The sequence below is a fragment of the Gaeumannomyces tritici genome, assembly GCF_000145635.1.
Source record: "Gaeumannomyces tritici R3-111a-1 unplaced genomic scaffold supercont2.9, whole genome shotgun sequence".
Classification (NCBI taxonomy): Eukaryota; Fungi; Ascomycota; class Sordariomycetes; order Magnaporthales; family Magnaporthaceae; genus Gaeumannomyces; species Gaeumannomyces tritici.
Window position 1 is genome coordinate 210,529 of NW_008804553.1, and position 13,665 is coordinate 224,193.

At 56.6% G+C, this 13,665-nt stretch overlaps 6 protein-coding genes across 6 annotated transcripts; 5 read left to right on the forward strand and 1 right to left on the reverse strand.

Annotated features, from left to right (window-relative positions):
* Positions 1-1,190: 1,190 nt before the first annotated feature.
* Positions 1,191-3,087, forward strand: GGTG_12539 (hypothetical protein; the record flags this gene model as incomplete). The annotated part of the gene is made up of 7 exons (XM_009230439.1): positions 1,191-1,207; positions 1,269-1,511; positions 1,572-1,863; positions 1,926-2,390; positions 2,440-2,613; positions 2,682-2,767; positions 2,844-3,087. The coding sequence occupies 7 exons, from the start codon at positions 1,191-1,193 to the stop codon at positions 3,085-3,087; spliced, it is 1,521 nt and encodes a 506-aa protein (XP_009228703.1).
* Positions 3,088-3,226: 139 nt separating this feature from the next.
* On the forward strand, positions 3,227-4,331 carry GGTG_12540 (hypothetical protein). The gene is made up of 2 exons (XM_009230440.1): positions 3,227-3,871; positions 3,937-4,331. Exons 1-2 carry the CDS (start codon positions 3,568-3,570, stop codon positions 4,158-4,160), a joined length of 528 nt encoding a protein of 175 aa, XP_009228704.1. The 5' UTR covers positions 3,227-3,567; the 3' UTR covers positions 4,161-4,331.
* A 1,305-nt stretch (positions 4,332-5,636) lies between these two features.
* GGTG_12541 (hypothetical protein) lies at positions 5,637-5,909 on the forward strand (the record flags this gene model as incomplete). The annotated part of the gene is made up of 1 exon (XM_009230441.1): positions 5,637-5,909. The coding sequence occupies one exon, from the start codon at positions 5,637-5,639 to the stop codon at positions 5,907-5,909; it is 273 nt and encodes a 90-aa protein (XP_009228705.1).
* Positions 5,910-6,797: 888 nt separating this feature from the next.
* Positions 6,798-9,960, forward strand: GGTG_12542 (hypothetical protein; the record flags this gene model as incomplete). Its single annotated transcript, XM_009230442.1, has 4 exons — positions 6,798-7,046; positions 7,108-9,273; positions 9,369-9,603; positions 9,665-9,960. The coding sequence occupies 4 exons, from the start codon at positions 6,798-6,800 to the stop codon at positions 9,958-9,960; spliced, it is 2,946 nt and encodes a 981-aa protein (XP_009228706.1).
* A 603-nt stretch (positions 9,961-10,563) lies between these two features.
* Positions 10,564-12,259, reverse strand: GGTG_12543 (hypothetical protein). Its single transcript, XM_009230443.1, has 2 exons — positions 11,898-12,259; positions 10,564-11,809 (listed from the first exon to the last, which is right to left on the reverse strand). The coding sequence occupies exons 1-2, from the start codon at positions 12,172-12,174 to the stop codon at positions 10,944-10,946; spliced, it is 1,143 nt and encodes a 380-aa protein (XP_009228707.1). The 5' UTR covers positions 12,175-12,259; the 3' UTR covers positions 10,564-10,943.
* A 980-nt stretch (positions 12,260-13,239) lies between these two features.
* Positions 13,240-13,659, forward strand: GGTG_12544 (hypothetical protein; the record flags this gene model as incomplete). Its single annotated transcript, XM_009230444.1, has 1 exon — positions 13,240-13,659. The coding sequence occupies one exon, from the start codon at positions 13,240-13,242 to the stop codon at positions 13,567-13,569; it is 330 nt and encodes a 109-aa protein (XP_009228708.1). The 3' UTR covers positions 13,570-13,659.
* Between the last annotated feature and the right edge of the window lie 6 nt (positions 13,660-13,665).

Sequence of the window (13,665 nt, forward strand, 5' to 3'; positions counted from 1 at the left end):
TCCACGTTCAGGGTGTGCAATAATGTAGCCGAAGCGCCACTTTTTGGCAACGTATAGCCCGCGTCTACCCAAATCTGCACTAGAAGCTGCTTTTGGAGTCGCTAATAACGGCTTTTAAAAAACGTATAAATTTTTTTCTAGGCGCCACGGATAGGTACCTTGCACCCCTTCCTGCCTTCACTCCCTTCATTCTCCACCTGCTTTCACACCCCACCCCCAAACCCTGCCTTCACTCCCCTCCGTACCTTCACTACCCTCCGTACCTTCACTCCCCTCCGTACCTTCACTCCCCTCCGTACCTTCACTCCCCTCCTTGTAACCTCGCGTTAACACGCAGGGGCATTTCCGCGAGCTGGCGTCCATACTGTCACGGCCATGGTCGAGAACTAGAACACAGTCAATTGGCGCTACGAACGAAGATTCTAATCTGAGGGAGAAGGGAAGGAAAAGAAGGGATTCCGGTATTCGGCGCGCGTTCAGCGCGTCTTGATGATAGTCCACCGTGTGGGTCCTGGTCTGTGGGTCAAGGCCCACAGGCCTTGACCCAGATCGTCACACATACTACCATGCGACGAGGTCGGATGTGATGCCTCTCTCTGCGAACCAAGGCTAAACCGCGAAAAGGAGCGGCCCGTCGAGCATGTGCCCCAAGTCCTTCAATCAATTCTTGCTCTTCCCACCTGCTGTGCTTCTATTTCCAAGTGCGATTAGCCGAAGAAACCCACTCGCCGTTTCCTAATTCGCTCTAGACGCTGAGACCCGGCGCCTCTGTCCTCAATTTTTGTGCTTTCGCTGATGGCTTCGACGACCGTGACATCCGCCTTGACCACTTCCCAACAGTAAGCCTCGTTAGGTGTCGAGAGCATGGCCTTGTTCTGTCTCGGTGAACAAAGCACCCCTCCGACCGTTCCACCCTGGTTCCAGCCTGCGAAGCCCGGTTTCGTCCAGCGACTCCAATGTAGACGTGCCCCGCACCCCGCCTGTTCAGGCTTCAGGCTCAGAAACGCACTGGCTTGGTAGCCTTTGGAGGTAGTGGGGGATATTGCGCAACAGGCGTAAAACTAGTGCATTCTTAATCCTATGTATAATTGTCTCTCCGCGCCAGGCTTAAAAAATTCGCAACTGTCAAGGCAGGGAGGGGTGGGCAATTCCCAGCCAATCATTAGGCGCAGCGCCAGCCTACCGCGTAAATGGACGGGATCGCGGGGTAGGTGGGGGTAATTTTAGCCACGCAATATCACCATGCCAAATTGAATTGGCCTCTGAAGCTTGACGTGTTCCACCATCTCCGGACTTGCTACGCCGAACGACGGCCATGGCCTTGCTTATCAGCCGGGGGTGCGGGAGTTTGGTGCCGGGCCAAAGTTTGTTGAGTTCTGGCTAGATTCGGGCCCACCGGCACAGCCGGGTCCGGCGACCGAAGCCGGCGGCAGTAAGGCGAAGAAGAAGAAGAAGGGTGGGAGAGGGCCAAGCCCCAACGCCGCAGCCGCGTCGTCATCACCGGGAGGACGGTATATCAGTGTCTACGAGTGTTTTTTTTTGTTGTTTTTTTGAACACTGAGCGCCCTCAGAACCTTGTCCTTCGCATACTCATCCGTATCTCGCTTACACACCACAGCGTATGGTAAAGCTCTTCAAAAGCCGGATCTCCCTGTTGTCAACGTCGGAACGCGGGAGAAGCCGACGTACCTCCCTCCCGATGTCTGTATCGCCATGCCAGGCCAGAGCGTCGATTCCAAGCTAGACCCCGGCCAAACCCGGCAGATGATTCGGTTTGCCGTCCGCAAACCGGCAGACAATGCCAACTCGATTGTCTACGAGGGGCTGAGCATCGTCGGTCTTTCAGACACGAACGCCCTATTGGTAATATCCCTCCGCCGTATCGAAGTCAAAGCGGGAGGCAATCTGCTAACCTATTTGTACAGAACAAATTCGGCGTTTCCGTCAACCCCAACCTGATCACCGTCCCAGGGCGAGTGCTGGACGAACCTAAGGTTCTCTATAAAGCCAAAAAATTCGCCCAAGTCCGGTTCGGCGGCTGGAATATGGTCGACGTGAAGTTCAACACGGCCGGAACGCTGAATGTGTGGTCATACTTCATGATCTCGTTGCCCACCCACCGAAACGCACTCGACCAGGCCAGTCTAGCGGCGGCCGTCAAGCAATTCGCAGATTTGCTAATCAAGAGAGGGATCCCTGTGGCCGCTCCCTTGCAGGGCCAGAGGGTAGAGCTAAACAGCCCCGAGGATGCCCGTTTAGAGCAGCGCCTGGAGAAGAAGGGGCTCCCGCGCCTGACCGTCGTTATCGTCGGCAAGCGACACCACACGCGCTTCTACGCGAGCCGAGAAGGGGACGCGGACCGGTCGTCGAACCCCAAACCGGGGACGGTGGTGGATCAGGGCATAACCGAGGCAAGGAACTGGGACTTTTTTCCTGCAGTCTCACGCCGCCATTCAGGGCACGGCGCGGCCGGCGCATTACTTTGTCCTTTTGGACGAAATCTTCCGCGCGCGGTATGCCAAAACGGTGCCGCCGCCATTCCAGAATGTTGCCGATGTGCTCGAGGCGCTGACGCAAAGCATGTGCTACACGTACGGGAGGGCGGCTAAAGCGGTGAGCGTGTGCACGCCGGCGTACTATGCCGACTTGGTGTGCGAGCGGGCGAGGTGCTATCTGGGCAGGCCTTTAAGACGCCGAGCCAGTCGATGGCGGGGAGTGTTGGAGCGGAGCCGGCGGCGATGACGAGCGAGGATGTGCTGATCCATGCGTGAGTGAGTGAGTGAAGCACGCTCATCTTGGGCTAAAACCAACAGTTGGTTATCGAAGACATATGTCACGATCAGGGAGCGTAGGCTTCGCAGCCAGGTGCAATTGATGCTATGGACTGAAGACTTTTCTATGGGGAGGGAAAGGGAGAAAGGCGCAGAGCGCGGGACACGCGATGCGGAAGAAAAGGTGGTGCGGTGTCTTGTCGCACGGGCTGTTCCGCGGCGCGTGCTCACGTGGATACCTGCGGCGTGCGGTCAACTGCCCTGGGCCGTCACAACAGACACTGGTTCAAGCGCAACGCTCTCAGCGATAATATGAAAGGTGGTCCACCGATTCACTGGTCCGCCGGACCCACAACGGGCTCCACGCCCGCCTGCCTAGATCTGGCACCCACGCCATTCTCCTCTGCAAAATTTTCCTGCACAACAACCACAATCCACCTTCACTGTCTTGCGCTTGTAATGCACCTCCCGAAAGGTCGCGTCGACCTCACACAGATACAAAACACAGGCATTCAAGTACGTTGTTATCAGCAGATAAGATCGTGAGCCATAATAACGTGACTTAAGGTTGCTGCCATGACCGAAGGACTTTAGCGCGGCGGGTTTGCACCGTGGGGCTTGTTACGCTAAATGCATAGGGTTAGGGTTGTACGGCACGTGCCGGCGCGATCCGTCGTGTTTGGGACGTCGCGTCTTGTGGCAATCCCGACCCGAACAGCTGCTCTGCTGCACTCTCCGCTCCGATGGTTTCCACCATCCACCATCCACGTCAACCAAACAGTGATTCTCTCCGATCATGGCGCCATCAAAAACACCTCCGCTTGGCCTTCTCAATGAAGCCATCCACACAATTAGCGCCGACCGGCTGCGTGAATTTGTACGCGAACTATGCACGACTTCGGAGACGGCCCGCAAGCATTTCAGCGACAGGCTGCTGGTCGATCTGACGACTGAAGATGCGGACAACACGCCTGCGGAGGAAGGCGCGTCGACGGGCCAAAAGCGAAAGCATACGCGACAGCGCTACGAAGTGTGCGAGCAATGCAACAATGAGTACGACGTCGAAACCAATGGCCCTACAAGCTGTGTATGGCATGATGGTAGGCTTAAAGCACCCCCCTCCCTTGTAACCACTCAACTAGGTGTAGTCTAACTCGTTCTACAGGGGAGACCGAACCCGACGACGACGGTGACTTCTGGGCGGACCACGACGAGCGCTGTCATGGCACGATTGACTCTGAGTGGGCGCGAGAAGAATATCCTGAAGGCTTCATCTGGAGCTGCTGTGACAAAATAGGTGTGGGTGCTGAGGGATGTCAGACAGGAGCGCATGTGCCCAAAAGTAGGAAGAAAGCTAGGAGCCTGACAAAGCCTATCACCCGGCCCTAGCAAAATCTGCTGGCTGTTTCCCACGCATGTAGCTTTGTTCTTCTTCTCAAGGGTGGGATTGGACGGCGTGATCAACAGCTCCCAGATCTAAATTGAATATCCTCCGCGGCCCCCTGAACGACGATGAAAGAGAGCCAGCCCCATTGCACTACCACCACCACCCAACGACATCTCTCGTCCTAGGTGACGTTTGACATACTTTACCAGGGGAGGGTGTCCTGGCCCGGCAGGAGCTCGCCCTTTTGGACGGCGATAATGCCGCCCGAGGCGAGCAGGCTGTCGACAAAGGGCCAGACCTGGACTCCCGTCGGCGGGGTGCGCCAGTCGCGCATCAGCTCGTTGTAGACGGTGAAGTCCGTCAGGACCTGCACGCCCGCGTCGCGCATGCGAGTTAGGCTGGCCAGTAGTGATCAGCCACGCATAAGGAATTGGCCTCCGACTAAAAAAATTGGCTCTAACCAAAAAAATTAGCCTCCGACTAAAAAATTGGCCTCTGACAAAAAAAATTGGCCTCCGCGCCAAACCGAGCATATCTTTTATTATTTAAGGGCGGCATTAAGTGGCAAGCTGGCCGTGGCAGGATAGCTGGCGTCTCCCTCATCTCGACCAAGGCAAGCTATCAACAATAAAGGTACGCCGTTTCCGAAGGCATGCCCACGTTCCAAGCAGTTCCACGGGGCGCTAAAGGGAGAGAGAGAGAGAGGAGGGGGGAGGAGGAGTATATTTAACGTCGGTAAGCAGTGGCTAGTTCTGATTGGGGATGAGTGGTTCACGCCCAGGGCTCGGTAAGCACCTATATGAAGGGTGTGCCAACTAACAACCAACCCCGTCGGAAAAGTTAAATAATGTGGTGTTGGCTGCCCACCCTCACGTTTAACCACAGTGTACGCGGGGAAGTAGCCCCTGAAACCTCGCATTGTACCCCTTAGCCGCCTTTGTAGCTTCCGCTTCGACTCCCCATCGCCAGTCGTTCCTGTTGTCGCGCTTATGACAGCGATTGCCAAGGGTACATGCTTTTTTAAATCCCGCCCCGGTAACCGCGTCGCGTATTGACGCGCCGGGGGCTGGGTGTTGGTGGACTCGCCAGACTTTTATGGATCTGCAAAGTCAGCCTGGAGGCCGGGTTGTTGTTTCCTGCGTGGTTTGCTGAAAAAGGGTCCGACTAGCCCGATATGTAAGTACGGATTTAGGTTTAATTTTTAATTTTCCCACTATTCATTCAGGGAAGGGGGTGGAAGGCATGCAGTCAGCCCCTGGACCTTAGTCGCAAGGCTCTGGATACAAACCTCCCCAGAGCTGTAATCGCGTTAGGGGCTAGCCAGCGAGGGTGTGTAGGGAGCGCGACGCACTAGCACGAAACGGGCTGCTAGACGCTGCCCCCCCCCCCCCCCCCCCTGCAGACGGTTCGATGCTGCAGGTCGACCCTCTCCCAGCTATCGCTGTGTTGCGATGTTGACGGCCAGCCAACGATACGACATGGTGGGCGAGCAGACGCGAAACGCTTGGCGCGGCGCAACACTGCGTGATTCTTACGGAAGGGAAGAGAGTAATTGGACACCAGGTTTCCGGCTGGAAACATGTCGGCTTCGCGAGGCCAGGAGCTGCATGGATCGGCGGTACGGTGAGCGACCAGCAAAGCAAGGCGCTAGGGTGGAGGCTCCCTGGACGCATCTCGTTGGCACAAATACCTCCGAACCGCCGGGTGTGACCAACACCAATGTAGGATACGAGTCGCCTTCATGCAAGTAGGAACCCAAGGAGGGTTACAGTTTGATATGGTTGCCTGCCAGGCATACGGAGCGATGCACTAGCAGCGTCCCATTATCGTCTCGTCATGATTCAAAAGTGCTATTGCAGGTACACCGCCCAAAGTTCCTCCGTCTCGTTATCGGTAGCGAACGCCCGATTTGCTGGCGAGGCCGGACTTGGCCTCCAGGTTGCACACGCTCTAGTACAAACGAAAATACAAGGACGATGCATCGGGGGCGAAGAAGGGCTGCAGCCACTAACCAGGGAGCGAACACGGGTTGCCAGCTGGTTCGAGATTGCTGCCCTGCAGTGGCCAGCCACCGCCGCTACCGTCACCACGGGGGCTTTGCCATTTACCGACTACATTTGCCGGATGAGGCGACATTGGGGCTGTCGGGGTGGTCGCCTGTCAGAGGTCCTCCCTCTGACGTGTTCATGGTCAAGGAAGTCAAGAAAAGTCACAGGCCCAAATGGTGCTGTCAACCGACGCGTCTTTGTTTAGAGCTCCGGCCGATGGCCAATCATTTTTACTCCTGGGTGCTACGAGCTGCATCATTGAAACGCCCGGCTTCCTTTTAGCAGCAAAGACTCACCGGAAAAACTAAGCAGGCGACCACGCTGAAGCAGGGAACCAAGCAGGCAAGTTGACAACCAAGCAGGCAGCCAAGCCCAAGCATACGGCCGAGCAGGCAATAGGCAAGCAGACATCAACATGCAGCTACCTAACGTCTTTTTCGTATATAAGAAGCACGGGCGAAGCCGCAGTCTTGCGAGATGGCCTTACCATTCATCCTGCATTCTGATACCATCCTACCTTACCTTCTACCATCAACACAGACACGGCGGCACACACCATTATCCCTAGCCCAAACTTGTCCCTAATCCACCATGTCCTCGTCGCACCTACACGATGGCGGCAAGGTCATCTGCGATAACCCCATTCGATCCCCGCTCGACGGGCGCTCGTACCTCCTAGAAGAGCTCGGTAATGATCTCAGGGTCATGTGGATTCACAGTCCCGGGGCTGAGAAGTCCACGGTGGTGATGAACGTCGAGTCTGGGGCCTTTAACGACGGCCATAAAAAGGGAGATATTGCGCATGCCACCGAGCATTTCCTCTTTATGGGATGCGGAAAGGTAAAGTGCCCTTTAATCCGATATTAGTCGTGCCGCAAGGTTAACGCACTGCAAAAAAAAGTACCCTCGCAGAGACGAATTGGATGAACGCATTGCCAAGCACGGTGGGAGATCGAATGGAACGACTTCGGAGACCAGAACCAAGTTTTGGGCGGAAATCAACACCAAAGCGGCAGACGAGAAGGCCGGCGCCAAGATGGAGGAGGTTTTCGATGTCTTGTTTCAACATTTCATCGATCCCGCTTTCAATCCCGACACAATCCAGCGCGAGATCAACACAATCTCGAACGAATTTACGCGTCAGGAACGAGAAGACTTCATCAGAGTTTCGCATCTGGACGGATCACTGTCGAACCCGGAGCATCCCAGGTCCTGGGCGTTCCTATCCGGGAACCGCAAGTCGTTGGGGGACGTGGAGAAGCTCCTCCCAAAGGTTATCGAGCACTACAAGAAAACCTACTGCGCAGGCCTCATGCGGTGCGTTATGGTCTCCCCACTGCCCATTAAAGACTTGCAGGACAGGTTCCGGGCCACCCTCGCCGCAATCCCCAACAGAGGGCTCAGCAGAAAGGTCTGGGACACCATCCCCCGTTTCCTCGAGAAAGACCTGGCCACGGTGACGTTTGTGGAGCCTGTTACAGACGTGGACATACTGGGCATCAAGTTCTACTTCCCTGGAAAGGAAGACGACGGCTACTCGGCCCGTGGGGCGCATTCACTCCATCTTCTGACACAGAGGGCAGAGGGAAGTGTTCACGACGTGCTCACGGGGAAAGGGCTGATCCACACTCTTGGCGGCAAACTGTCGTACGAGCATACCAACTACCGCGAGATGTCGATTTGGGCGCATCTGACAAAAGCCGGGGTCAAGAACTACCAAGACGTGGTCCAGGAAGTATACCACATGATCGCCCTTATGAAGGCCGCAGGTCCGCAGCAGAAACGGGTGGAAGAGGTGACGAGGCTCGATCACATTCATTTTTGCACCAGCCATACCTCCGACTTTTCCCTTGCCCAAACAGTGGCCGACAACATGCTGCGCCCATACCTCCGACCTGAGAACCTTGTTTACGGCAGCAACGAGATCTCGATCGGGAGCATGTTTAACGCCGAAGACATCGTCAAAACCTTGGGCTTTTTGCGGCCTGAAAATATGCGCCTCATGCTACTCTCGAAGGAGGTAAAATACCTGGCCGTCCAAGAAGAGAAATGGTATGGGACAAAGTGGGGGGCCCGTAAGATATCGGCCGGCGACATGGCCAAGTATACCGCCGCCGCCAATCTACCCCTCGACCAGCTGCCTTCCGAGCTCACGCTGCCACCGCCGAACCCGCTTATCACCCAAAAAGACTTTGAGGGCGAAATGCTCGGGCTCCAGAGGGGCAGGCAGGCGCAAGCACCGGGGACCGCCGATGAGGAGGAGAAGCGGCGGCCACCGCCCAAGGCCCTGCAGACGGGTAAGAGCGACATCTGGTTTGCACCGGGCGAGAAGCCGTGGGCCGAGCCCCGAATCAAGATCAACATGCGCATCCGACCTAACAATGTCTTTACCGACGCGGAATGTGCCGAAAAAACAGGTCTGTTCTTGGAATCGGCCCTGCGCGCTACCGCCCCTCTTTCCGACCGGTTCGGCAAGGCAGGCATGAGTTATTCAGCCGGCCACATGGAGGACAGCCTTATTCTTTCCGTTACTGGGTTCAAGGACGTGATCCAGCCCATGTTGATGGAGCTTCTGCCGGCCTTAAGGCACCATCAGCCGACGGAAGCCGACTTTAATGCGATCAAGGAAGATTATCTCCAGCGGTATCAAAGCGCAAGATATAATGACTCTATGGTCCAAAACAACGACCATCTCGACCTACTCACCTCCGAGCATGGTTTTACGCTGGAGCAAGGAGAAGCGGCGCTGAAAGCCATCACGTTCGAGGATGTACGGAAGTGGGGAACCGCCATCTTCAACACGGCGCAATTCCAGTTCTTCATCAGCGGCGACATAACCGAGGCGGAGGCGAAGGAATTGTGGCCCATCTGCCAAGAACAGCTAGCGCTCAGCTGGCGACACGGTGAGGAGCCGCCACGGATCCGAGCCAGGCTACCCCCTTCGGGCCGCATCAGCCTTTTCAAGCGGAGCACGGTCGACCCCAGGAATAAAAATAGCTCCGTGAATGCCGTCATATTCTTTGCCCCTAGCCGTCGGGCCCAGTATATTGCTGCCCCAACGCTCCTGGTTCAGATTCTCAAGGCGAAAGCATTCGACAAATTGCGCACAGAGCAGGCCTTGGGTATGTTGCTGGCATGACCTCAAGATTCGGCCCTCAACAGTGCGCCGTCGGGGTTTACGTCGAGTGTTCCAAACACTCGTGCGTGGAGGCGGCCAAGGTCATGATCGAATTCATAAAAGAGGCTCCCGGCATGGTGGAAAATCTTAGCCCCGAGGAATTTGAAACGTACAAAAAGGCCTGCATGGAGGCCAGCGACAAAAAAATCCAAACGCTCGGCGAATACCACCAGTGGGCGTGGACTTCGATCTACAGACGAATCTATAATTTCCATGAGCGTATGTACCCCCGTCCCTTTCATTTCCCCTTGTTGAAAAGCGCTAACGCTCGAGGGTTTAGCCGAACACCTTGTCGAAAAACTACGGGGAGTCACACAAGGCCAAGTGGTCGACCTGGCCAAAAATATGGACGTCTCGTCGCCCGAGGGCACCCAGCTTTGGCTCTTTATGGAGGCACGGGAGCGGGAGACGGCCGAAGAGAACCCGGCCTACATCGAGCTGTTCCCCAAGGGCAGAGAGGTCGGGTTCGTCAAGGGCGTGTCCGACTTACCGGACCTAAGCGCCCCAGAGGAGGCCGTGGAGAACCCGGAGGACTTTCTTGTCAAGCCTGGAAACCGTGCTGACCGGTTATCGTGATAGGCTAGAGGGCTGTTTTTTTTATTGTTTTGCGCCCCTGGATGCTGGCACCTTTGGCGCTAGTCACTGGAATTACTCAAGGTGGAAAGACTCGACTGATGTACTTTTTTTTCGTATTATTCCCTTTGTTTTATAGTACCACAGGCTCGTTCTGTCTTTCCGAGGCCATCGTAGATTGTAAATGCCACACCAAATGGCCAGTGAACGCGTAAGAGAGACGCGTAAAAAGGAAAGGCGCGTGCGCTGCCAGCGTTGATTGGTTGCCCCAAAAGCGGTTCACGGCAGGCCTTTTCAAGACAGCCAGGGCGGCTCTACCCGCACGCTCGATGAAATGTGAATGCGTGGTACCAAAGTGTTTTGTGCGAGCGCATTAAAACCTGCTAGGGAGGCCCTCACAAGCCGGAGAGGCGGCGAGGTCGGTAAGTCCGTCACCAAGGACCGTTGGTCGCCATATTAGTCGGTATGTTACAATGAGGAGCTGGCAGATTTTGTGGAGCGCCTGGGAAAGCCACTTGTAGCGTTTGGAAATCGAGGCTCTCATTCGCGGCGTGGCTCAGGCCCCATGGACGGGCGTCGGGTTTCACGATGGCACGGACAAGGTGGCTGACACGTGACCATACGCAAATTGCCAAGCTCAAGAAGCCAAGGGCGGTAGCCAATAGGAATCGAGACCGTAGCGATTGGACCTTAGGCACCATTCACTTTTTGATTGAGCAGAAGTCCAGCCCGGCGTCGCAGGGACGGCTCTGGAGAACCGAAATATGACAGTACTGTTGGGACGATCGCTGACGCCTGGATCCAGAGACATAAGTCGACGCGGCATCGTCCTCTCCGAATCCGACGAGCCACCATCATTTGCGTCCGACGGCCGTATTTCCCTCTCCTCCTCCTCCCAAGCGGGGCCATCGGCGGCTGGCTTTGATCTATTACCCAGCCACCCCTCACACTAGCACACCGCCGAGTTCCCAGTCCGCCGACGTCGATTATCCACGTCTCGGGCGAGTGGAAATTGGAAAGGACGTCAAAGACGGCGTGAGCACGCCGCTGCTGGCAATGCTCACAGCGCCGAGGCTGCCCGTGTTGGCCCGCTGCTCTTGAGGCTCGCGTTCCGCGGCGCCGTCGTTAGGATAAAACCATTCCGACCACCCAGGGTGCGAGGTGCCGCGGTCGCCGGGGCCGCCTCTCTCGGCGCCGGCGGGTCCTGAGTCCTCTCCTGTCGGCCGTGGCGTCTGAGTGCTGTCCGCAGGAACGGCGTACAGCAGCGGCTGCTCTGGTGCCAGGCACGTCGAGCACGAGGTGACGGACCGCATGCTGTTACGGACCGATAGGGCCCGAGGCTGGGCCGCCGCGCTGTCCGATGGGCTAGTGATGGCGGGTGCTGTAACGAGGGACACCCGCCGCGCCATTGCGTGCTCTTTCATGGCGGGGACGGAGGGGCGGAAGTGGGTCTGCGGAGGAGGTCGCAGTTGGGCTGTGGGACACCAGGATGGCCTGGGCGTAAAAATCCCGCTCGAAGGTGTTGTCTGCTCGCTGAGCATGCTGGCTACCCATTTGTCGACGGCCAAACCTGAGTTTGCCGTTGTTATGCGGATAGGGATCGGCGGTTTAAGAGCGTCTTCTGAGTCCGGATGCGGCGGAGGGCTCGGAGAGCGCACACCGGCGTCTCTTGCGCCTTCTGATGCCGCGATAAGGAGGGACTTCCCCATGGCATCGGGCGCTCTTCGCCACCTGGGATCTTGAAGTTGCTGTCTGGCCTGGCCGTACCAACTGAGACCGGGGCAGGGGAATCGCGAGCCGCGGCATCTGAAGAGTAGGAAGAGGAGGATGGCGAGCAGGACTATGATACCGACTGTTCGGATCTGTGGTTAGCTCTTGAGCTTCAGGTCGGCGGATAGGTGTACCCCGCGGCGGGAGAAACTTGCTACGGAAGTCCGTACCTACTATCCCGGCTGCCGTTCCTGCGGCAATGCCGGACGGGCTGGTGTTCGAAATCGGGGGCGGCTCTGGCGTAGGGGCCGTATTGGCGGGAATTGTGGTGGACCCCAGGAGCGACACCGACGAATTGGCTCCTAGAAAATTGGGGCTAGGCGTCATCGACGGGTCCCCGTCGCTCGTGGGAACATTTGCGCTGGCGAGCATTGTCGGTGTGTTCGTGGCTGCATCTACCATGGGCGTTCCCGGGACGTTTGTTGTTCCGGGGGGCGCCGATTCCATGGCAGGCTGGGGCTTGACAACGACACCTGTCGGACTTGGCGATGGCAGGAGAGGTACTTCGATGCTGGTTTTGGGTGGTTCGGACGGATGTGTTGGTAGCTGCGTAGCCTTGGGTTGTTCCGGGCTTGTGGCAAAAGGGCCGTTACCATTCCCATTCCCGTTCCCGTTCCCATTTCCGTTGGCGTTGGCTTTGCCGTTGGCGTTGGCGTTGGCTTTGCCGTTGGCGTTGCCGCTGGCTCTGCCTTGCCGCCGCCAAAAAGGGCTCCGGATGGCTCTCGCATCGAGCGGCATTGTCCGAAAGGTTATCAATAGTTGAAAGAAAAAGCAGACAAATGAATTAAATACGTAACTATATGTATTCGCAAAGTCATAAAGAAAATGATGGCTATGTACCCGCGTGGTGGAAGCAGAAGAATTGATAGAAAAATGAGAGACTGGAAAGGAGGGAAACCAAGACATCCGCAGGCTGGCTTTGACGACCATAAATCTGGGAGTGCATTCGCCTCCATTCTCCATCATGAACGGGTTTTACAACCGCGACGTCCGCCTCGTAGCGCTCCTCACCGAAATGACCAAGCCAACTGATTTCAAGTCGACGCCACGGTTGGGTCCAAGCAGCAGAAACCCGTGAGGTTGTTACGCGAGCTTCTCAGAGTGGCCAATCACGATAATCCCGCTTTCACGTGGCGTCTGTGCTCACGTCCCTGCCGCCTCTTGGAAACACCGGACCAAGCCATCAGTCGATGGACAGGCTAGTCTGGACAGAGATAGATGACGCCCGCATGCTTAGATTTGGCACGTGCGTCCGTGCATTTCCAACACCCAGGGTTGAGGCGGCGAGAAGCCGTAACTGGCAAGCTGCTTTGCCGGGAGATGCCTTGACACTTCACCGGGAACAGAAGGAAGAGATTAATGAACACCCACACGCTGTTGAAGCTGAGACAAAGAAAACACCAGGCTGTCAAAAAGATTAAGGCCATAAGGTGGCGCTGACAACAACGCCAAATAGTATTGCGACCACACCCCTTCCGGGACCCGGCCTGGGAGGCTGCGGAGAAAGCTTATATGGAGCTCGCGGTGAGCAACCTTAACAGCATCACGCGCTCTTACAACCTTATGGCCCCGGACCTGGCAAAGAAGCCATACTTTATGCTGCAGCGAGAGCTGGACGCCTGCTTTGCTGATGTTGCGCCATTGTTGGCCGACACGATCGGGGAACGCGCGAGGCGCCCGCAGAGGTCGCTCCTGGACGGGGCCGCAGGCGGTGCTCAGAAGGGCGTCCTGGCCAGGCTTGGTGGGGAGGGGTGGGTGAGCAAGGCCAAAGTGTACGACTCCAAGGCGCCGCACTATGGGTTCAAGGAGATGTGGCGGGATTTCTTTGCCAAATGGAGTTGATGTTCTGTCTTCACATCTAGGGGTTTTCTTTACAAGACTCCCCGCCGTGCCCAGACACGCTCAGATCTCCCAATCTATCGTCATCCTTCTATCCTG